This window comes from Pseudochaenichthys georgianus, chromosome 16, assembly GCF_902827115.2.
Source record: "Pseudochaenichthys georgianus chromosome 16, fPseGeo1.2, whole genome shotgun sequence".
NCBI classification, from domain to species: Eukaryota; Metazoa; Chordata; class Actinopteri; order Perciformes; family Channichthyidae; genus Pseudochaenichthys; species Pseudochaenichthys georgianus.
Genome location: NC_047518.2, coordinates 28,489,490 through 28,507,713, shown reverse-complemented (window position 1 = coordinate 28,507,713; position 18,224 = coordinate 28,489,490). Strand labels below are relative to the sequence as shown.

Below are 18,224 nucleotides of genomic sequence, written 5' to 3'. Positions count from 1 at the left end.
TGTGTGTGTGTGTGTGTGGTGTTTGTGTGTGTGTGTGTGTGTGTGTGTGTGTGTGTGTGTGTGTGTGTGTGTGTGTGTGTGTGTGTGTGTGTGTGTGTGTGTGTGTGTGTGTGTGTGTGTGTGTGTGTGTGTGTGTGTGTGTGTGTGTGTGTGTGTGTGTGGCCATTCCTCCACTAACAACTATCCAATGAGCCGACGCTGAGTTGAAGGCAGAGGGAATGCATACCTGGGTTGAACGTCTATGTTGCCTATCCAGCATTGACCTTCACATCATGGAGAGAGACAAACACAGAGTGCAAGAATGGGAAAGAGTGTCGACGGCATCAGAAGGTTGACCCACTTAGTAAATGATGGATTCTCAAAGCCAACTCTGATTTATTGGCTCAGTGTATTTGCTTTGTGAGCGCCCTTTTCACTATAGTGAAGAGTGTATCCGAGTTAAAGTGTGTGTGTGCGGGTGTGTGTGTATGTAGTTGTTTTAAGGGGCGTTGCTGGCATGTCCTCCTTAACCTACTTACACAGGTGGGACCTGCTGACCTGAGACACAGATAAGTGTAGTTAAGTATAGTTAATATAACAGATGGGGGTGTAGAACGTATACTGCTAAGACGTTGGGACTCGATAGGGATACGAAAATATATATAAAACTATGAAATGTTGCCAATAAGCAACATGCAACATTCGCCAAACATTTAAAATAAATGTCACTGTTTAAAAGGGTTTGATTTTAAATTATCTTGTCAAAGATGCAGACAAAGATACAAGATTCATTGAAAGAGGAACAGGTATGGCAAGTTGGATCTAACCAACTTAGGGTTGCAATGATTATATTTGATTATCCTTTTATCTGTATCAGAATAACTTTTGGTAGTAAAACATTTTCAAAAATTAGTAAAAGATTTCCTAAAGCCCAAAGTGACCTCTTTAAAGCTTTAATAATTCCATTATGGTTACATTATATTAACTTAAATCCAAATATATTCAATCTATAATGATATATAACAGAACATTCATATATTTCTGGATTTTTTTCAGCTTTAAAACAACAGATACGATGTATGATTCAAATGTGCAGTCTAAAGCCGGCTTTAAAATAAACACTTTTTTCTCTGTTTTGTATTTATCTTAATATATATTTTTTTAATTTACAGTAAAAGCATAAAGATCTCCCGGTGTCCCCTCCGTCCTACACCACCTGCCCAATTGGCATGAAACCAATACGACCAACCCTTGAAGTGAACATTCATTCATCAACTCTCTTTATTTGGCGAGTCTCATCTGCTTTGACACTGTGTATGAAGTTGGTACAAAAGATGAGACAAATGATGTTGACACTGTGGATCAGCCCAGCTGCCACTTTGTAGCAATACACTTTGATAGATTTTGTACATAGTTTGAATCATGGCTTGTTGTGTCCACCCATCATGGCTGTCACTGCCCCCCCTCCTCTGTCTGTCAGTGTCTGAGCGGTGAGGTACGGTAGCTATATTCAGGTTTACGTATCGGAGCCTGGCACCTGCACAGATCAGCCCTGTATTTACACTGCAGCTGCATTTAGACTGCAGAAACATGGAGAGCACTCATTACTCTGAGGTTAAGGCTGTCCGACAGAGAGATGCAGAAAAAAAAGACGTATGGAAGGAAAGGATGGATGGGTGGGGCACTGGCTTGGCACCAATCCCAGCCTTGGATTTGTTGTTGTCCTGGCAACGGCACGTCTGACCTTATTTGCCCCCTCACACGCCCCTTTCTGTGAGTGCACCATGATCTCGCCCATGCGCATTTCTTTTGCCGCACACTTTCCCGTCATTCTTCTCTGCGTGAGGGCCGAACCTCTTCTGATTGTGCCCTTTCTCTCTAGCACTCTGCCTCCAAGTGTGGCCTCCACGCTGAGCAGGTGAGAGAGTCAAGTCCGAGCGCTCGCAGCTGCTGCCCCGCTGGTGGGCAACATTTGCACTGTTTTTCGGTCAAGTGGCGAAAAGAAAAGGGAGCCTCAGACTGTCAGACTGCAGCCTTTGTCCGTTTATATTGTGCACAGTAATTTCATACCTCCTAGAAAAGTTGCTGGAAAGCTTATTTTTGGATCAGAATGGACCACACATGGAGAGCGTGCATGACGGCGCTGCCACGTAGAGGCTGGGATGGTTTCTGCAGACCTGCAGCCGTATCAAAACGGTTCCCATGGAATGGTTTCCATACTGATAGGTCCTGCAGACCCAAATCATGCAATTTTACTCAGCCCTGACGGCCGAGCTATACATCCTCTTGTGATGCTGATACCCACAGAATGACCACACACACACACACACACACACACACACACACACACACACACACACACACACACACACACACACACACACACACACACACGCACACAGAGGAGGACCTATGCCGTAACAGGCAGAAAATAGGGTCCCTCAGGGCCTGAAGCAGTGTGTGTGTGTGTGTGTGTGTGTGTGTGTGTGTGTGTGTGTGTGTGTGTGTGTGTGTGTGTGTGTGTGTGTGTGTGTGTGTGTGTGTGTGTGTGTGTGTGTGTGTGTGTGTGTGTGTGTGTGTGTGTGTGTGTGCGTGTGTGTGTGTGTGTGTGTGTGTGTGTGTGTGTGTGTGTGTGTGTGTGTGTGTGTGTGTGTGTGTGTGTGTGTGTGTGTGTGTGTGTGTGTGTGTGTGTGTGTGTGTGTGTGTGTGTCTGTGTGTCCACGGGGCAGCCTGCTGATCCTAACAGTTTGAATTGCCCATGCTTCCTTTAATGGAGCCTGCAGGGCAAGAAAGGTGCAACCCATCACTTCCTCCAGGCTACACACATACAGCCATTGTCACCAAATTCATATAGATATACGATGCTCTGCAATGTCTGTGTGCACTGATGTTCTTATCCTTCTTATGAGGGCAGATGCATTAGGATTGTCTGTTAGCACAGGGCTTCCCTCAGGGAAGTGTTTATCAGAGGTCGTAAAGCCACCCAGATCTTACAATCTGTGTGTGCTCAGAACCTGCATAGAAAGAAAAAACGCACACTCAAGTGGATGGATACGGATGAGGGGAAAATGGAGGAGGGAAGTTCACATACCGTCCACATTTCGAAATTAGGAGTCATGGAAAAGAAAGCAAAAGGTCTGGTGTAGCGGGAGATACACTTCCTTCTGACCTTGAAGGAAGCACACGTACATGAAAACATGAACATAGGCCCACCAAACAGGAAACGGTAGATAAGAGCAGCTTGTTCCCCTTAAGTCCCTTTTCCCTCTCAGTGAGGAGGGGTTGCTCACCATCCTTTACCTCAGTTTGATGACACTTACATTTTGAAAATACAGGGTCTGCAGCGTCCCGGGGATGTGAGGTTGAAGGGGGTTAGTAAAGGGATTTATTTCTGCCAACTGGGCAGGCGGGGTTGTGGGGGGCCCCAGATGGTCAGAGGTAGGGGGGGGAAGTCCTTGTTTGTGCGCGTTGAGGGGAGTAAGCACCAGGTTAGACACAACATTGGTGTTTAGGCTCCGGACACAGCATGGCTTTGTGTGGGCGAAGAGGGGGGGGCATGGCTAGGGGAGGGGGGAGGTGGGGTTGCCCTGATTCTGTTCCATTTTACAACAGCGCAGCAGAAGATTGAGCAGGAGAGAAGAGATGGGGAACAAAAGAAAGACATATTTTTCCGAGTTAAAGTCTCTCTCTCTCATGTCTGACTCATGAGGAGCGGCAGGTGTCCTATTCCTCTTGTTTCTCTCTGAAGATAGGATAGCCTCTGGAGCAGGAGGTCATTAAAGCTTCGAAGAGAAAGAGTATTCTCTTGTTCTCTGCCCTGTTCCTTCTTTCCTCCTGTACCATCTTTGGGCTTTTTTGTTTTGAACTTCTCTCATACTTTCCAGCAGCTTTCCCCCACAGTACAGAGTTGTTATTCCCATGGAAAGACTTCTAGAGCCTCGTCTTCTTCACCTGCCCAGCAACAAGATGTGTACAGTTTTCTCCAATCCCTCTCTCGTGTTGAGAGATGTATCCATGTCATTCTTTCAGATGTACAAGATGTCACCATAAAACTGCTCAGCTGAAGTTGTTATTAAGTGTCTACAAAACAGCTGTGGTTGAAAGGTTAGGAACACGGTTAGTTAGTGTAGTTGGCTGCTGTGGTTGGTTACAGTTTCTTCAAGATGCATTTTTGTTCCAACAACCCCTGCCAATTCCAACAACTGCACTTTTTTCCAGTTTGTGGAACAGTTTAGTCTGGCAGTAAGTCCCGATTCAGTGTTTCCTTAAAGACTGGGAGAGGCGCAACAATGTGGAGTTGGTCGGCAGTCCACATTTTTGTGCGAAAGTTCACCAGAGTTTTGAAAGCACAGATTGACTTTGTTTCAGCAGGCAAAACCACATAGCAAAGCCATTCCAGAAAAAGTATCAGTTCAAATTGAGATGACTAGTTGGATTAACTAAACCGTGACACCCAGAATACTAATGCAATCAGTATGTCAAAGATGACATTATTTTATTCATCAAGATTAATGACTCAGCTGTCATCTGTTAACGGCTAACCCCACCCATCTGGTGTACCAAAACTGAAATATACAATACCAGTTCACAAAGTCATCCTCCTCGAGAGCAACACACATCCTCCCGTTTTAGCTGAAGTGTTACTACAGCACCACAGAGGCTGAAGCTGTGTCACGCTATGCCCCGCCAAGGCACGGTGACCACAGATACGTACTGTACCCAGTCACCATAGTGAGCCGAGTTAGCGATCCGCCTGCTATGATTTACCACGGGAAGAACTGAGGCTCCTCTAAGCCTCTCTGCCTCCCGTCGTCACTTCAAGGGGCCAACAGACTTTAACTGTGGGCTTCTTATCGTTCCATCACAGGCATGGACGCGTTTATTAAATCCACAGCATCTACAGTATACATTCATTTGGGATGCATGGCACAGTGTGATATTTGTATTGTAGCGGAATATTTGTTGCCCGCATGTTTATGTGCATTACATGCGTTAAGTACCCAAGTGTATTCAGTATGCATAGTACGCAGCTGCTCTGCGTGATCGAGTATCTGCTCTGTATTCCTGAAGCCGTGTTGTGGGATTGTTGCTCCTTTAATTATTCTCTCATATTAAAGGATCAAAGGTCTCTGCCACAGTCAAACCCCTGCATTTCATTATAACCACACACACACACACACACACACACACACACACACACACAGGAATGTATGTTTCCCTGTGCACACACGTTAACATGGACACACATGGGGAGGACATTAGTTGTTAAATTTTTTCAATTTTTAATGTCATTTCCTGCAATTATAAAAAAAGAAAGGATAAATGTTCGCCTTTTCAAGTCCTCGATTGAAGGGCGCAGCGTGTTCTATTTGATTCGGCTCCTTTTTTTGTATCAACCAAGAGCTTGCACTAGTGCTCAGAAGGGTGTCACCGATCACCCTCTGGCATGAGGGGAGAGCATGTTTTATTCTCCTGAAGTACTTTCATGTCTCTGTGTGTGTATGCCTAAAGTGTGTGAACATGTGTGTGTGCATTCACGCTCACATGTGCTCAAACACACATGAGTGCGTGTGCTGTGTCTTTGCCCTCTCCCCTGTTGCTCCGGCTCTGGACCAAACCAATCCTCCGCTTCCAGAGCATTCTCCAGCTGATGGGCTACTCCACCAGCTCTCTGTTCCTTTTCTCCACCAGCCCCTGTGCTGTCACCGCTCTGCTGTGTGGTGGCTGGCAGTAGGGGAGGATGCTGAGTGTAATTAGGGCATACCCAAGCCTACCAAGGCCGCAGAGAAGGGAGGAAGGAAGGGAAGAGGCCTGACAGTTTGACATCAGTAGAGCACACAGTCTCTGTAATTGCTGGCGTGCATATGGCGCGGGCCAAGGTTGGAGACTTGTGGGAGGAAAAGGGGGGTCATACATAGGAGGGAGAGCAGGATGAGATGCAGCCTCAAAAGTGGGGAGAGATAAGGAAGGAGGTCAAAAGAAGAAGGGGGTGAGGAGGAGGAATGTAATGAATCAGGAGTTGGGTGAGGAGGGAGAAGAAGAAGAAGCTTGAGATGAATGACATTGCGGGGGGGGGGGGCAGCATGTTGACACAGCACATGTCTATTATTACACATTCACGCACACTCCCACACTTCCACAGCTGGTGCACCTAAGCAAACATTTCTGTGTCTTGGAGAAGCCTTCAAAAGCACCACAGGTATGAATAGTAAACTGTGTGTGTGTGTGTGTGTGTGTGTGTGTGTGTGTGTGTGTGTGTGTGTGTGTGTGTGTGTGTGTGTGTGTGTGTGTGTGTGTGTGTGTGTGTGTGTGTGTGTGTGTGGTGTGTGTGTGTGTGTGTGTGTGTGTGTGTGTGTGTGTGTGTGTGTGGTGTGTGTGTGTGTGTGTGTGTGTGTGTGTGTGTGTGTGTGTGTGTGTGTGTGTGTGTGTGTGTGTGTGTGTGTGTGTGTGTGTGTGTGTGTGTGTGTGTGTGTGTGTGTGTGTGTGTGTGTGTGTGTGTGTGTGTGTGTGTGTGTGTGTGTTCTCTTAAACCAGACAATCAAGTTGGGCTGTAATTAGCACACACAGGTAATAGAGCCGTCGGGGCCCGGCCACACAAGCACATTCACAGAGGGGATATCGATCAGGTGGTGTGTGTGTGTGTGTGTGTGTGTGTGTGTGTGTGTGTGTGTGTGTGTGTGTGTGTGTGTGTGTGTGTGTGTGTGTGTGTGTGTGTGTGTGTGTGTGTGTGTGTGTGTGTGTGTGTGTGTGTGTGTGTGTGTGTGTGTGTGTGTGTGTGTGTGTGTGTGTGTGTGTGTGCGTCTCCGCGTCTCCCCTGAGCGAGGGATCCCGATCAATAGAGTCCTGTCCTGTAGATAGATAGATCGCCAGTTCTTCACGCTAGCTATTGAGCAGGAAGCAGCGTTCAGTGAGACCTGCCTGCAGGGTCTCACCTACATTTCCACGACAAAACACACCACACACACACACACACACACACACACACACGCTCTGCTTTATTATCACTGTTCAACCAGCATTCAGGTTGAAAATCAATCATGTAATATGGCTCCTCCTTCTCATATAGCGTCTTGTGATTTCTCCTCTCATTGCTCCATCGATCCTTGACGCGCTCTGTAGATCTGCTGGACCATCTTCGTCTCCTGCTACCTGTCATGTCTGTTTTATTTCAGTGTGCCCCCTCCTCTTCCTCCTCCCTCTCCGCTCTTATTTTTCGCTTGTTCTTTTGGTCTCCTCTCTGTCGGCCTACTTATCTTAAGTCTGCTCCACCGCCCATCCCTTTTCCGCGCTCTTTTTCACTCCCATGTTCCCCTTCGCCGACTCCCAGCACTCCCTTCCTCTCTCCTCCGCTCTGTCACCCCTCCATAAAGACTCCCACTGATGGACCTGAACCTTCTGCCCAAGCCCCTCTTTCTTCGTCTCCTGCGCACCATGCGAAGAGAAGCCCAATTAAAGTCTGTCTCCTCTCTTTCTCACACCCGTTGTTCTCCTCTCAGAGTGTCTGCACTCGGACTCTCTGGGGTCGCTAATTAAAACACTACTTTCTTTTCTCTTTACTCCACTTTTTTGTATACCTGTTCATCAAACTTCTGGCTTTCTTATTCATTTGTTCGTGCCATCGGTCTGCTCCAACCTGTCTCTACAGCTCTCTTTTCATCAGTCCCCATCTGTTTTCCTCCAGGCCTCGTCTCATGTCACCTCCATCAGTCACATTGGTCTCACATTTCTCTCCTCATTTACCATCTCCTGATTCATAAGACTTGGTTTCTTCATGTTCAATTCACCTCATGCATCGACTTCCCTTCATTTCCCTCACATCCTTTCTTCTTCCGTATTAGTTTACACCCAGGTAACTCTTTGTATTGTGGCTGACAGGAAGTGAGAATCTGCAGTCTAAAGGAGCATGCATAATGCAGCTCTTCTGTCCTAATGATGCTTTTCTTGTCCTGAGTTGTTGTTATGCCGAGGGCCGGTCAACCTTGACTGAAGCTGCGGTTGTGCGTACGCGTGCACGTCTGCATACATTTTTACACTTCTGTGTGTGTAGAGGGAGTGGAGGGAGTCAAGTGTATTCTACTCTGAACCCTCCTCATTGGTCTTAATTAGCATTTGAGGAATTGTTGTTTTTGCTCTAACCCGCTCCTTTGCTGGCCTGGAAGTAGAAAACAGTCGTTGATACATCAAACTGTAAAACATTCTTTGAAACCTGCACAACTTTGCCTTCTAACCCTGTGCAATCGTTATGTGTAATATTGATGAACTATCCACATTCCTCCCGGCACAAAGGCATTTTGGAATTCCTGTCATCTGTCTTCTTTCTCTCTCCGTCGCTGTTTAATCACCATCTCTCTTTCTCTTTAGTTTACTCCATGTAATCGTAACGTGAAATATTAATGTGCTATTCGTTCGTTCTTCCAGGTTAACAGCAGGAGATATGTCCATCCAGGTGAATCTGAATGACTACCTGGACATCTACTGCCCTCACTACCCCAACAAGAGGCCCCAGGGCTCCGGGCAGCCCGAGGAGCTGGCCCTCTACCTGGTGGGGGAGGCCTCTTTCCAGGGCTGTGTGGAGACCAGAGGGGCCATCAAGAGGTGGGAGTGTAACACCCCCTACGCCCCCTTTGGACCGGTGCGCTTCTCTGAGAAGATCCAAAGGTTCACCCCCTTCTCGCTGGGGTTTGAGTTTCTGCCAGGGCGCCACTACTACTACAGCTGTGAGTAGAGGATGTGTGTGTCTCTTTGTGTGGGAGTGTGGGGGGTCATTGTGTCAGATTGAAGTGGGTCACAAGTAGAGCTGGGTATCATTTAAAATAGTTTGGTATTGGTAATGTAATGTAATGTACTGGTATCAACAGTCATGAGTTCTCAAAGCCTATTCTTTTCAAAATAAATTGTCTAACTTGTGAAATAAATCCGTTTTTCAAATGTTAAACAAGCAGCCTTGCAAAAGATTTAAACAGTCAAATATTTGTATGGATTTGGTAATTTAATGGAGGCACGTTTCGGTCAGTTTTGGTTGCAAATCCATCAATTGTCTATGAACGGAAAACATATCACATTTTCCTCAAACCAAAGATGACTGCAACAGTCAAACCCCCCAAAACGTTCAGATTATTATCACATCAGATAAAGAAAAGTGACTTGTGCTTACAAGTAAGACGATGGCCTAGGCCCTAGGTGATGTTTTGATATTTTTTTTGCAAGATGAAAGCGAACATTAAATATTTTGACTCGGTAAGCAAAAAACAATTTCCAAGCTTTGAAAAGGACTAGAATGATGTAACATCTTATCCTAACGGGACTCTTCAACGCTTCTCTCCATTCACTTTGAATGGGGTGACGTCACTTTTCGCCGAACTGCATTGTGGGAAGCAGAGCGGAGCTTTCCTGGCGTTTCAGGCTGCAAAAGTTGAGCAATGTTCAACTTTTTAAGCTTCTGAAGCATTCGGTGGAAGCGTCAGCCAATCAAATCATACGCCAGTACAAGCTCTAGCCAATCAAACCGCTGCTTGTGTGTCAGGGGCGGGGGATTCATGTGATTGGTTGTTGGTCGAGCTTCAAACACGCCCGCCGGCAAGCTTTTTCCAAAGCCGCTGTGTGGACGGGCCGTTAGTCAACCCTTACCCCAACCCCTTGGAGTTAAACACATTTCTCAGAGAAACTGCTTATTTTGTATCACAAATATTACTGAAAGCAGTACTGTAATTTCCTAAAAAGTATCTAGGTTCAATACATGACTAAAGGTTATTTGTTTTTAATTCCCAAAGTGAATTATCACTTAGTATTTTTTGAGCATCTTCTACTTTAGTAAAGCCATGAATCTTTGCTTCAGGCCCCTTACACTGGAAGTCAAGTGAAACAGCTGTAAAAGAGAAAATATGTAAATGTCTGCTGTTTCAGTTCATCAGACGGTGTTGGAGGCAGTGTGGTGGCCGCACATCCTTACCTTTTTGAAGTGATGCAAAGGTAGAGAACAACTTTAGCTTGTGTGTGTTTTCTTTTTATGAGGCTTTGAGTGTTGGCAAACTGCAGCCTAAAGCATTAATGGTCTCCATAAATTCCTCCTGAATGACATTGATTTGATGTTTTCTTAGACCTGTAGGCAGTTACACACTTTTAGTGAAGGTTTCCCCTTTCCCATTACACTCTCCTGTGCTTCTGTCCTCTCACTCATTTATCTCAAACCACTGGAGGGAGAAAAGGGAGTGAGAGACACATAGGATGGTTTAGTGGCTATAAAATCTGGTTTTTTCCTTACTTTTTACAACTTCTGGCATCAGTCCAACCATGAGGGGGAGGATATGAAACAAGTCAGAGAATGAAAGAATCAAGTGAATGCAGTATGGAAAGGGTGACAACAAAGAGACCGCAAAGTGTAGGAGGAAGAAACAGGACAGTGAACAGGGGGGGGGGGGTGCAGACAGAGGTAGAGAAGCGTGGAGGAGTGACAGAGAGAAAGAGCAAAAGATGGACACAGTCTGACAGTACAGGAAGGGGGGGGGGGGCAAGAGAGGCCGGATGAGAGGAATCCACACGAAAGAAAAGGGAGAGCAACAAAAGCGACAGAGTGAAGGGATGGATGAGACGAAGAGAAAGAAAGATTCTTTACATAAATTACTGATGCGGTCCACGGGACAATGGAGCATTGTGAGGGCATGAGAGAGCGCTTCCACACACACACGCTAACACACATGTATATATGTACACACACTCACGCACACACTGGGCTATTGTGGTTGTTCAGGCAAGTTCAGTGAAAAGCAACAATGGGCCCCGCCCCCCCCTCGGTTGGGCCACATTGGGCTCAGAGCGATTGTGTGTGTTTTGTCCACATCAAAGATCAGGCGTAAAGTTGGTCCAAATGTCTGGCTCTGGGGTCCCTGTGCTGAATGGGCCCCTAGCCCTGGGACAGTACAATGGCATTAGCCTGGGAGAGCAGTACAATGGTATTAGAAACACTAATGGCATTAGTTGGCTCAGTCTGAGCCGGGCTCAGCTCCTCTCTCGGCTCCCAAAGACGATCACCCTGACGACACGCTGACCTGTTGACCAATCCCTGCGGCTTCTACATGTCCCCACAAACAGGAAGCACCTTGACATCCTCTGATGGTCAGCTGCGCCCCAACATGGAACCATTCGAGGAAACGTTTACAAGGGACACCTAAAACTGAGGAATGCTGTTGTTGTTAGTCCAACACTTAAATGTGCCATCATAATTGGAAGAACATATCTGTAAGATCTTATCTAGACGTGTTTCAAGACGTTTATGAAAAGACTTGCGATAGTCTGCCTTTCAAAATAGTTTCTAATATGGTTTTTGGCAGACATAAAAAGTTAAACAAACTACTTCAAAATCTTTAAAAAAAACCCATCTACTTCTCCAAGATGTTAAAATGTTTTATAATACTACATATATAGTTTGTTGCCAGATACAAGGTGTCTCCCACTAGATTAAAACGCCTGTTCTCCGTGTACAGTATGTGCCGTTGTTGTTTCCCCTTTTCAGGTCACATGTATGTAATGTGCATGACGCATCATGTTTGGCTTTCCAAACCCTGCTCGCGTGGACAAGTCTCAAACAGAGAGCTAAGGGTGGCGCACTGTAACTTTCACCTTCCAGCCCGTGAGCATGCCTTCTAGCGTCAACCTCTGCGTTCTGCGGAGTGAAGCTCAAAGCTTTTTGAGTAGTAGTAGATCTTGAGTTAAGATTTGTTTCGTCAACAATGAACACATCTTGGAGCATAAGAGACACATGTTTACCTACAAACAAATCACATATCAAGGCATGTTCATCGTGAAATGTACAGAGTTGAAGCTCATGCAAGTACTCTCATGTGTTTGCCCCATTTTGCTTCTTTTCATTTAGCTGCATTTGTTTTCCTTATCTGACACGTGTCCTGTCATAGCAGTGAAGATATTGTGTCTCTGCGAGTGGAGCTCTCTCACTGTAGAAAGTGCGTATAAGACAGCCGCACTGCTCTTCTGTTCTCGATCTTATCGGTTGAAATTAAAGATACAAAGTGAGACAGGCTGTTAGCGATCAAACACTCGGCTTGTGTGGTGGGTCCCTGTTGAGATAGCAGCTGTTTGTGAATCATTCAAATGTAAAGCCCTTTAACTGCAGTTTCCAGACAGTTGTTTTGTGAAAGCGGTGCTGAACCGACAGGTAATACATCTGATGTTGGCCAGATTTCCCACATGAGCTGTGATCAGTATTGATATCCGAGATGTTGCACTTTTAAATAGTTGCACTCTCAATCCTGTATGTTATTGTTTTTATGTAATTGTGCAGATAAGTAGGAGGTATGTTACTAAATGGGACACAGGGAGATTCTTTATTTGGATATCATGTATTGTATGATGTATAGATATGGTAGAAGAGTTACCAAGAGAGCTCTCAAAGATAAGATGGGAAGATTTCATTCAGCATATTCATATTCCTCTTCGTTTTGTCAGGTTTAATATGTAAGCAACGTATTTAAATCTGTCTTTCTTTCTCTCTAGCTCTACCGGCAGATGAAGGCCCTCCTCTGCCATGTATGAAGTTGCGTGTTACCGTGTGCTGTGAGCCCAGTGAGTACTTTTCATCAGTTCTTCCTTTCATGCTCCTCCCTTTGTTGTTCAGCAAGATACTCCTCTCCCTGCCGCTCTCCTCTACTACCAGGGCATGATGTTTAGACTGCTCCTCACCCCCCTACTATTCCTCCTTTCTGTTTGAATAACTGTGATGCTCTAATGTCCTTAACTTTTATCAAGGAACTTAAAGTCATCTTCAGAATCTTGCACTATCTTTAACTTCATCACATGAGACTTACTGCGCAATCCACTCCATGCTGGCTTTACAACGTCATTGGATTGAGAGTTGTTTTAACCATTAGTTCCCTCTCCTCTCTTCTTCCCCAATCCCTCACTCCATTCTCTCCCTTTTTTTTTTTTTTAACTCCTTGTCTCCCTCAATCTTCCACTCTCCATCTCTCTCTACCCCAGTGTGAAATTCCCAGAGTGATCTAATCCAGAGCACGCCTGGAGTAATGTTAGTCTTCCAGTCCAGTGAGCTGCCCATTCCGGTTGGGAATGCTGCCCAGTGTGTGTGTGTGTGTGTGTGTGTGTGTGTGTGTGTGTGTGTGTGTGTGTGTGTGTGTGTGTGTGTGTGTGTGTGTGTGTGTGTGTGTGTGTGTGTGTGTGTGTGTGTGTGTGTGTGTGTGTGTGTGTGTGTGTGTGTGTGTGTGTGGGTGTGTGTGTGTGTGTCTGTGTGTGTGTGTGTGTGTGTGTGTGTGTGTGTGTGTGTGTGTGTGTGTGTGTGTGTGTGTGTGTGTGTGTGTGTGTGTGTGTGTGTGTGTGTGTGTGTGTCCTCATGTGCGTGTCTCAGACGTCTGTCCCAGTTCCCATCCTCATGCTGTCTGCAGGGGGCTTGTCGTGCTGTCCCAGGATGAACCAACACACACTTTTTGTTGGTTGTTTGTCTAAGCATGTGTGAGAGATCCGTTCACTACATTTCTACATGTTGTCTAACAAATACCCCCCAACCGCACCGCCTTGATTAAATGTGTGTGACTTTTGTGTAAAGCCAAAAAAAAGGCTGAATAAGAAGAGCCCCATCCGTCTTGAATGAATTCTTAAATGCCATCACTGTTCCGGCGCGAGGCGGGGAGTAATTTGCAGCGTTATTACCAGAATGAAGGCTGATGACTTTTTTAATATGTTAATTATCCTGCTGTCATTAATTAGAAATACCACAGATAGTTGTTTTACAAAATGCTAATGTAGCAGTCTGACCTTCTTCATTCAAAATATTTGGAATGGTGTAGATTACGCACGCTGGCAGACACATGCACACACACTTGACTTTGCCGTTAAAGCCCATTACTTTACATCAGAAAGACTTCCCCCCCCCCCCCCCCCCCCACAAAGATTCACATACTTCTATCTACTGTTTATTTTTCCCCTTTTTTTTCGGTGCCTCTCATCCTGTTCTTTAACCCTAAACTAATCCCGACTAAATGTCAGGATCCCCCTCTCCTTGTCTTTCACTCCTCCCGCTCTTTTCTAGTCTTCTGTCATTCCTGAAGTGGCACTAATCCTCCCCTTCTCTCTGTCTCCGCAGCTCTCTACACCCGTCCTCTTTTTTATGATCTCTCGCTACTGGAGCAAAACTAATCTCGGCACCATCCATGGCAGTCTCTAACACTTCCTCTTCCTTGACTCCGCCCCAGCCACTCCACCTTCTCTGTGTCTTCTCTATCTCTTTGTTATCTCCATATCTACTACAGGGTAATTCACCGACTCCCCTTTCCCGCTTTACCCGCTCCATCTCTGTCGTGCGCATGCTGTGCGACGAGTGCGTTGAGATGAGAATACATGAGGCCGGAGAGAGGAGAGCAAAAGGAGATGGATGAGGGAGGAGGTGAAGGAGAGTTGGAGGGTCTCTCGCTCTCTTTGCCTGTCCATTAGTAGCGGTTTACCACAGCTGTTGTTGTGTTGTTCCCTGAAGTAACACCTCACCTCTGGTTCCTTCCTGCTCAGGTTGCCTTTTATCTGACAGGTAGCATGGCAGCAGGGCACACCGTGTCTATGTGTGTGTGAGAGTGTGTATGTGCGTGTGGCCCTCGGTGATGGCAGCTTCTCGCCCTTCAACTACATCTTATCTCTTATCTCAACTTCAAACTGTGCACCTCCCTTGCTTCTTCTTTCGCCAGAACTCTATTTTGTTCGTAAAAGCATGTTATTAAAACCACAATTCCATGCGGGGAGGCACTGTTGTGTTCATTATCAACACACACACACACACCTGCCTCACACCGGTCTGAAGGACAGAGTGATGACAGTGAGGGTCCGTCAGGTACGCTGTCATTGCTCCAAGGTCAGCTTCCACTCACCAGTCCCTCGGTCTCCTCTCCAGTGTGTGAATGTGTGTGTTTATCGCCTTAATTTAACCCAAAAACACAACAAACCACACAGGACAGACTCAGGGACGCAGGGAGCTCCTAATGACGTGTGTGTGTGTGTGTGTGTGTGTGTGTGTGTGTGTGTGTGTGTGTGTGTGTGTGTGTGTGTGTGTGTGTGTGTGTGTGTGTGTGTGTGTGTGTGTGTGTGTGTGTGTGTGTGTGTGTGTGCGTGTGTGTGTGTGTGTGTGTGTGTGTGTGTGTGTGTGTGTGTGTGTGTGTGTGTGTGTGTGTGTGTGTGTGTGTGTGTGTGTGTGTGTGTGTGTGTGTGTGTGTGTGTGTGTGTGTGTGTGTGTGTGTGTCTTATCCTGTTGTGGCTTGCAGTATTGTAAAGCATGTTTTGGATTTTTTAAAGGTGTGGTTATGTTTTTGCCGCAGTGTTGTGTGTGATGATGTTTATTTGAAGACAATGCTGTCAAGGATCACGCCAGAGAAAGTGCTTTGCTGTAAGGGGCTTGAATGTGTGTTGCATCAGAAAACAAGGCTCTCAGCCGGCATCAGCAGACTGGTGTCATGTGAAATCTCAGGCCCCCCTCTATTGCATCTTTCACCGGTTTACTTTGCCTCTCTCTCCATACCTTTCCGTTGCTTCAACTTCTTCCTAAAACTCCTCCTGTTGTGTTTATCTCTGTGTTTCTCCGTGTCGTACTGCCTCTCCGCCTTTCTCTTTTTCAGCTACCCTACTGTGAGACACCATTATAGACCAACTTTCCTTTCTCTCTAATTGATTCCTGGTCTCTCTTCGTCTCTCTCCACGTCATTTCTTCCGTTCTCCCGCTGTGAGCAGTCCATTGCATTCATTTCAGTTTACAGAGCTTTGCCATTTCTCCACTGTCTTTCTCTCTTTTTTTTTCCTTTTCGAAATGTCTTACACCGCTGCCCTCCTTTTCCCCCTCCACTTTCTCTCGAATACCTTTGTACCCTCTGAACTCGATGCACACAAGGACAGAACTTGAATACAGACACATGCGCACACACACACACACACACACACACACCGCTTGGACAGCCGAAGACTCTCGAAAACCCAGACTCGATACTTTTGACTTAAACTGCTATTTTCCGTTTGCGTTTTTTGTTCGCCGTTATTTCGCCTTTTGTGTTTTTTGCAAAAATGTTCCTAATAGTGAAGTGCTAATAGTCAGGGTGGGTTAGCTTTAGCTTCTATGTGTAAAATGGCGGCGTGAGAGGAGAGGTAGGATGGTGGAACAGTGTCTGTCTCTGCAGTGGGGCGTTCTGCCTACTGGAGAACACACACACACATATACACTTCCATGCGCACGCGCACTCACACTTTTGGCCATTGTTGTGCATGTACAGTTACACATGCGCATGTTTCTGACTGCAGTGCAGAGACAGCACTGCTTTTGCAGTCACGCCATCATGAACGCCATTTTGTGGCGCTGCTCACCATGAGCGAAATTATGATGTTGACCAAACTAATGGTCCTTGGTGTTCAGTTTATGCGCAAATGATGTGATTAAAGTCAGATCAAAACACACATATCACACACAGCCGGGTAAACACAAGGCATTTTAGTTTCGAGGTGCGCGGCCGCGTTAACAGAAAAATAATTTTCAGTAAAGTGTTTTTCCTCGACCCAAGTTTAATTTAATACTGATTTTTCAATTGGCATAAGATAATTCTTTTTTTAAAGTGAAATCAAACATTTCCAGAATGAAAAAAAAAGTAATTATAGTCGAGAAGGAATTTAAGTGATAAAACTGGATATACTTGTTTGTATAAATATATATTTATTTTTTCGTATAAATCTTCTTTTTTGTTTTGTCTTTTTATTAAAATCGTTAATTTGATTTAGATCATCCACCTTCTTTTTCACACTTCATCAACACTATTAAAACTTGAAATGACAGCTGGTTTATAAATATTCTTTGACCAGTAAATGCTATTAAATCATGGGTTGATGGCAAAAATGCCAAACAAATGTAACTAATGAAGGCCTGAAATGTTTGATTATTACGCTATTTTAGTTTGCTTTGATTTTCTCCGTAACAACACTCGCAATTATAGACACATAGACACACACATGCACGCGACAGCGGAGTACTCGGAGGCCCAGACCCAGCAGGCTATTTAATGCTTCGTTAACCCCTCGATGGTCGTTAGCTGTACCGAACCTGGGAGTCATTTAGTGTCTCGTGTCTGTCGGAGCGACACGTAGCATCAGAGACCTGTAGGTACAAGATGGAGATAACAGACAGACGCAGTGTTTGGACAATAAGCCCTCATTTGATAAATCCTTTCTGCCCCTGTGTGACTGTACAGCAGATGAGCTCAGTGTCCCATTTCCTCTCTCATAATCTCAGTCAGTCGCAGCGGGATGTGGATGGGTGTTTTCCTGGAGACATCAATACACACTTTGTCTTTGTGTGTGTGTTTGAGTCTTTGGGGTTGCAGTGTCAGCGGTGGATTCAAGGCTATAGATCGATTTAATAACGGCGGCAATTGTGCAGCCTCATCCACGTTTCCTGACCTATAGTCCTCTCCCTCGCTGATGTTACACTGCGGCTCCTTTTTCTCAACAGTTTCCGCTTTTCACTCTCACCACCTGCATTTCTTGTCCTCTTCTTTTTACCAGATCTCCCACCCCTCCTTTTCCCTTCATCCTCACCATCCCTCCATCCATTATTTTCTTTTAGTCCACCCCCTGCTGAGAAAGTGACACCCAGACACCACAAACAACCCCCCCGTCTCTCTCTCTCTCTCCCTCCCTTTTCTCTCTGTCTGACCTTGTTTCAATCTTTCCAACCTTCTTTTTTTTCGTCATACTTTCTCACTCGGGTCTCCAACGCTCTTCCTTTCATCTTCTGTCCACTTCTTGGTTTCGCTCTGTCATTTTGAATTTTCATGTGTTTTTTCCCCCCGTTTTTCATTTCCTGTATCCCCTCTGTATAATCTGGATCATTCTTACTCCTTCTAATTTACATAACACTATATTTTCCTGTTTCCATGCTTCTCAAGCGCTTTTTTTATCCGACCTTTAAGAGAATTTGCATAGGGGACATATTTAGGGTTGCGCAGCCAGCCAGTCAGTACTCATTTTTCATGGTGTAAGTCTTCGAGTAATGGTAAATACCTTCCCCTGGTCATTTGTCTGTTTCTCGCTCCCTCTTTTCCACAAAGCAGTAGCTTTATTGAGAAAGTTAAGCATACAAAAATGACTAATCAGCAACTTGTTTCTTTGCCTTCACTGAATTATCTCCTTCTCTTCTTCTCTCTCTCTAGTAAAAGCATCAGAGGGTTCAAAACAAATACAAGGTACGAATGCAACATTTGAAT

General features: G+C 45.4%; 1 protein-coding gene across 2 annotated transcripts in view; it reads left to right on the top strand.

Annotated features, from left to right (window-relative positions):
• The window catches only part of LOC117461186 (ephrin-A4), a 30,995-nt gene that overhangs the window by 10,619 nt on the left and 2,152 nt on the right, over window positions 1–18,224 (top strand). Inside the window, exons 2-4 of one of the 2 annotated variants that reach the window (XM_034102961.2) lie at window positions 8,398–8,696; window positions 12,487–12,555; window positions 18,171–18,203. In XM_034102961.2, coding sequence (XP_033958852.1) covers window positions 8,398–8,696; window positions 12,487–12,555; window positions 18,171–18,203 — 401 coding nt within the window. The remainder of the gene's footprint in view (window positions 1–8,397; window positions 8,697–12,486; window positions 12,556–18,170; window positions 18,204–18,224) is intronic. The other variant, XM_034102962.2, reaches the window with a different exon arrangement.